At 57.3% G+C, this 5559-nt stretch overlaps 1 protein-coding gene across 1 annotated transcript in view; it reads right to left on the minus strand.

The window, feature by feature from the left end:
- Nucleotides 1-2139: 2139 nt before the first annotated feature.
- WNT4 (Wnt family member 4) overlaps nucleotides 2140-5559 on the minus strand; it is a gene marked incomplete at both ends in the record, with an annotated part of 10121 nt that continues 6701 nt past the window's right edge. Inside the window, 6 exon segments of the mRNA XM_079545438.1 lie at nucleotides 2140-2607; nucleotides 2913-3055; nucleotides 3364-3495; nucleotides 5125-5230; nucleotides 5232-5318; nucleotides 5320-5362. Of these exon segments, the coding sequence (XP_079401564.1) occupies nucleotides 2140-2607; nucleotides 2913-3055; nucleotides 3364-3495; nucleotides 5125-5230; nucleotides 5232-5318; nucleotides 5320-5362 (979 nt within the window).

Here is a 5559-nt window from a genome sequence, read left to right on the forward strand (position 1 = left end):
CTTTCATCGCAGCTTGAAAAAAAAAAATCCCATATGTGCAGCGATTATCTACACACTGATCTGGATTGTCTTGTTCAGCTTTGGCCCTCATCCTAGATGGACAAGGAGCAGAACACTTGGCTAGTGGCCTGAGGTCTGTGGCCTCCTCTGCATGAGCTGGGAAGAGGAGGAGCAGTCCAAGGTACTTGAGAACTCACAGCCTTGGGACCTGAGGAGATGGAGTGCAGCTCAGATCCCTGCTGGGGGCTCAGCGCTGCGCCCTTGGCCAAGGTGAGAGGGGCAGCCGTTGCTCAGTGCTGCTCTGAGCTCAAGGTGGAAGTGGCTGACAACCCACGGCAGCTCTGGATTGGGGTCACCACCCCTGGTGCCCTTTGCTGAAGGTTTTGGGAGCTGGGGGACATCAGGTCCCTTAGTGCTGGCCTTGTCCCGTGGTGTGGGGGAAGCCAGCAGGGCCCTGCTCCAGGCACGCGGCTTGGCCCCAGAGCCACAGCCACTGCTGCATCAAGTCAGTTGTCAGAAGCCTTCCAGCCGGACGCTGTCTGGAGACCTTCCAGCGACCACAGGCTCTCCCCCAGCCCATCACTGCCACAGCACAGACGGGATTTAATGGATGTCTGCGTGTTCCCCTAACCTTTCCCCTCTCTAGATGAAGCGGGGAATAAAAATAAGCCCGCAGGTTTGTGAGGACCCCCAGCCCAGACAGCGATGGCCACAACTCTGGGCTCCTCTGGACCGTGGGCCATCTCCAGGTGTGGAGCTCCCACTCACACAGTACTGCCCAGTGAAAGCAGTGCCACCCACACCAGCTCCTCGCAGATGTTCCTCTTGGCTTGAGGTGCCATTTTGGGGTTTTTCTTTGCTCCCTTCTGCCTCTCGACTCTCATACAACCGTGTGAGGGAAGAGAAAAACTGGTTCAATTTCCACCTCCCCTCGCAGTGCCCCACTGCTTATTAGTTCTCCAAATATTTCATCCTGCAGCCCAGCAGCAAGGGCTTTATGCTAACCCGATCCCAGGCAGAGGGGAAGTGGGAGCGGGTAGGACAGCACGTTATCCTCATGGCACTGCTGCAGACCAGGCTGTGTGGAGCAGGACGGCGCATCCTCCCACCCCAGCAATTTCTTCCATTTATACTTCTGCTCTCCTCACTAGTGGCTGGGATGGAGATGGGCTGTGTATCATCTTGTCCCCAGGAGCCCTCACTGGGTGTGCAGGGTGGCCCCTGGAGAGTTCACGTGAAGGAAGAGGAGGAGAGCTGGCTGTGGGATGCTGGTGAGCAAGGTTACGGAGAGGAGGAAAAGGAATCCCCTGGGATTTCCTTCCATCTCCAGCTTGTCCTTGGATTGCAGGTACTCTGCTGCACCCTCTTTGCAGTCTCTGGCAAGATGCTGAGGTTGGGAGGTAAAGGGCTTTGCAAGGGGACAGGGAGCAAAGTGGGAACATCGTGTCCCTTGACAGCCCAGGCAGCTGCCGAGGAGCTTCTGTAAATCACAGCGGCTGCCAGAGCTGCTCTAACAGCTCTCCAGAGCCCAGGAGGCCTCAGAGCATCCCTGAGGCTCTGTACACACACGCTCCGTACACTGACAGCCCTGGATGGGCTCTCCCTGCATTGTGATTAACACTGTGCCATCCCATCCCCATCTCCCTGTCCTCTGCAGCGCTCACAGCTGCATGTCCTGGCTGTGCTCCAGCCGTGCTCTGGGATGCTGAAAGCACTCCTGCAACAAATACAAACGATTGTGACAGAAGATACCCGGCCCCTAGTGCTACTCAGCCTCAGGTTTAACCATCTCCCATTTGCAATGCTCCAGAGTCAGCGTAGAGCATCCGCTGCATCCACAAGGTCAGGCACATCCCTGCTCTGGCTTCAGCAATAAATAAGCAAACCGACCAAAATAAAAGATAACAACGATCGCTTTTTTTGAGGGGGGGAGGGTTGGTTTTTTTCCTTTTTTAAACTTTAAATATATATATTTTTTTGCTCCTTTCTTTTAAAATCTGTTTTCCGCCAGGGCTCTGTCTCTGTATAGAGCTGTGCTCTCCCTGCAGCGTCTGGGTCACTTCCTCAGTCCTGGCCACAGGGCAAGAGAGAAGCAGGATCAGTTAGAGAGGGGAAGGGATGGCTGCTCCCCTCCGTGCATCACCGGCATGTGTGGATTTCCACCACCCGATGGCAGGGTTTGCACTTGACAGAGCAGCACCAGTGGAATTTGCAGCTGCACCTTTCCACCACCTCCACTTCGTCCGTATGGAAGCCCCGACCGCAGCACATGAGCTCGCAGCCATCGATGGCCTTGGAGGTCTTGTTGCACTGCCGGCCGCTGGTGCCCAGCACCCCGTTCTTGAGGTCGTGGTCACAGAAGTCAGGACTGGAGTCCAGGTAGACGAGATCCTCGTCCGTGTGCGGTTTGAACTGGGAGTTTTTTGGCACCAGCACTTTGGTGGAGCCGATCTCGCTCTGCTCAACCTCGGTGGCACCGTCGAATTTCTCCTTCAGCACGTTGCCCACTTTGCGGAAGGGAGGCATGGCTTTCCAGCACGTCTTGAACTCACACGAGCCCGACACACCGTGACACTTGCACTCCACCCGCATGTTGTTCAGGATCGCCTGAAGGAGCACAGTGGAGAAACGAGATGGGGGTGGTGAGCGTGGGACAGGGTGTGACACGGAGTCACAGCACCCTGAGTTGGAAGGGACCCACACGGATCCCTGAGCCCAGCCCCTGGCTGCACACAACATTGCCCACTCCCAAACCCTGGCAGCTCAGTGCTCCCAGTGTGGGGCCATCCCCACTGCCCCAGGGAGCTGTGCCGTTCCTGCTGCCCACTGGGGTGCAGCCTTTCCCTAACCCCCCCCGACCCTCCACTGACACAGCAATGACTGCAGACCCCATGCAGATCCCCATCTGTTACCTTCCGCCCCGCCTCGTTGTTGTGGAGGTTCATCAGTGCTCTGTTGGAAGATGCCCCTTTGCTCCTCTCCCGGACGTCGACAAAGGACTGAGAAAAGGCCACACCGTAGGCGATGTTATCGGAGCAGCCGGACCACTGGAAGCCTGAGGCACAGTGCAAGGATGGGACAGATGAAGTTCATCCTCCTCAGCCCTGCTCTTGCTAAAACACTGCTCATCAGCCCTGTCTGTCTTGCTGCCTGTGCTGGGAAAGCTGAACAAGGATGGCCACAGGGTGGGGGAACAACGTACCCCCTGAGCTACACTCCCAGCTATCCTTTCTGAAGCGCTTGCGTGAACTATCAGTAGGCTTTTAAAAATGTTTTTTGTACATTTTTTTGCCCTTTCTCTAAAGGGTGGCCCTGGAGGATGGGCATCTCTGTGCACTCTGTATCCCTGCTTTGCACGCTCACCCTGTGGGCTGCCGCCTTGCACCGTGCGGTCGCATCCACACTTGTCCAGCTCGCCGCTGCTGCATGCTCGGGTCACGGCGAAGGCCACCCCTGCAGAAGAGATGGCGTAGACAAACGCTGCCTCCCTCGTCCCTGCAACAACAGTGGAAAAGATGGCAAGAAGCCCAAGGGGGTTTTGTGCACCCAGGTGGGCTGCTCCACCTGCCCACGCCCATGTATGGGGTGCCCCATGCTCACCCCTCCCCGGCATGATCCAAGTATCCCAAGATGTATTTGCTCAGTGCCAAGCCCAGACCAAGCTCAGCAGACACCACGCACTGCTTGCAATAGTGACAGAGCTGGCAGCACATGGATGTGATGGGCAAGGTCATAACGCAGCAGCAGGAGGGATGCAAAGGCTGCATTGCAATGTGGGGAGAGCTCTCCTGGTGCTTGCAGGGCACTTTTGCTGTAAAATCCCTCCCGCATCCAAAAATGTTCTATTTCCTCAACCAAACTGGGGATCACCCCCTGCAGCTGCAGATCCACGTTATCACCACGCAGCACCCCATTGCTCCCTGCGCCTCCAAAACTGGAAAACTCTTCCCAAAGCGCTCTGCAGAGCCCCCAGGCGCAGCAGAACATTCCTGTGCCCACCTGCACGGTGCACAAAGAGCCCATTTGACAAGGGGGAGAAATCTGGACACAAACACGTGGGCGGCTCGGCCAGGGACCGCGGCCGTCAGCTCTTGCAAAACCCAAATCCCCACCGTCCTCTGAGGTCGAGGGTGGCTGAGGACACGGCCCCTCCGGCTCCAAACAAGCAGGGCTGGCATTTGGGGTATGCTAGGGCTGTTTCAAGGTAGGGGGTGGCTCGCCGGTCGGGCAGAGGGCAGCTACTTTGGTGGTCGCAGCCCAGGCTTCGGTGGCCAAGCAGCAGTGGCTGGGGAGGGCCAGCCAGCACAGGGCCTGAACCGCCTCCAAGTTAATCGAGGTTAATAGTAGGATCGTGTTGGTCGGTTTTGCGCTGTGGCTGACTAAAAAGAGGCGACTTTTAGTTTCTGGTATTTCTGGTATTTCCAGTCCTGAACCTTCACAAGAAGAGATCTTCACCCCTGTGTCGAGGGGAGGAAAGTCAAACAGGGAGCTGGGGGCAGCCACAGCCTGCGTTCTGCGGGATGGGAAGGGGTGAGAGTGGCACCCCAGGGAAGGGAAGGCTGCTCCCTGGGGGTGGAAGGGACCTTCCTCTCCAACTCTGCACCCTGGTATGGTTCAGACCTCCGGGATGCCTGCACCCAGCCTGGGCTGTGGGGCCTGGCCATAAATCTTCGCTGCTCTTCGGAGGGTCCGGGTGTGCTGTGTTTTACTCTCGCTGGGCGGCAGAGGGCTGTCCTCACATGAGAGCTGCTCTGCTTGGCAGCAGTCACTGCTTCGGAGCTGCTCAGTACATCCAGCACCTATGGATGCAGGGTGAGGAGCTGGGGAGTTCAGCCTGGAGAAGGGAAGGCTCCAGGGAAAGCTCCAGTACTCAAGAGCAGCTTATGGAAAGGAGAGAGTACTTTTTTACATGGGCAGATAGCGATAGGACAAGGGGGAATGGTTTTGAACTAGAAGAGGGTAGGTTCATATTTGACATTGGGAAGAAATTCTTGCCCCTTCCCCGGATGTGCTCAACACCAGGCAGGATGGGGCCCTGGGCAACCTGGTCTGGTGTGGGGCAACCAGCCCACGGCAGGGCTTGAGGCTGGATGATGCTTAAGGCCCCTTCCAACCCAAGCTCACCTTGTGTTACCACCTTGCCAAAGACAGGCAGGGTGTCCAGCGTGGAGCAGTTCCAGCGGCGGTTGCGGAATTGGTACTGGCACTCCTCGATGGCCAGCTGGGCCCCCGCGCCGCACCGAGTCCATCACCTCCAGGTTCCGTTTGCACATCTGCACCTGGCGCTGGATCAAGCCCTTCAGCTTCTCGCAGGTCTCCCTCCTCAGAGATGCTTCCCACTGAAGACAGCTTTGCCAGGTACCTGCCGTGAGAGCCGGCACAGCTGGTTAGGAGGTAAGGGGAGCACAGACCCACGTTCATCAGGGACGCAGCGAGGAGACCCAGCCTATCATCCCCTGCGTAGCTGAGAACCACTGCACACCTGGGTCGCCTGCAGTGTGCCTCCACAGGTTGCATTTTTGCATGGCAGAGAGCAAGCCCAAGGAAAACAGGCAGCCC

The sequence above is a fragment of the Tetrao urogallus genome (genome assembly GCF_951394365.1).
Source record: "Tetrao urogallus genome assembly, chromosome: 21".
In the NCBI taxonomy this organism is placed as follows: Eukaryota; Metazoa; Chordata; class Aves; order Galliformes; family Phasianidae; genus Tetrao; species Tetrao urogallus.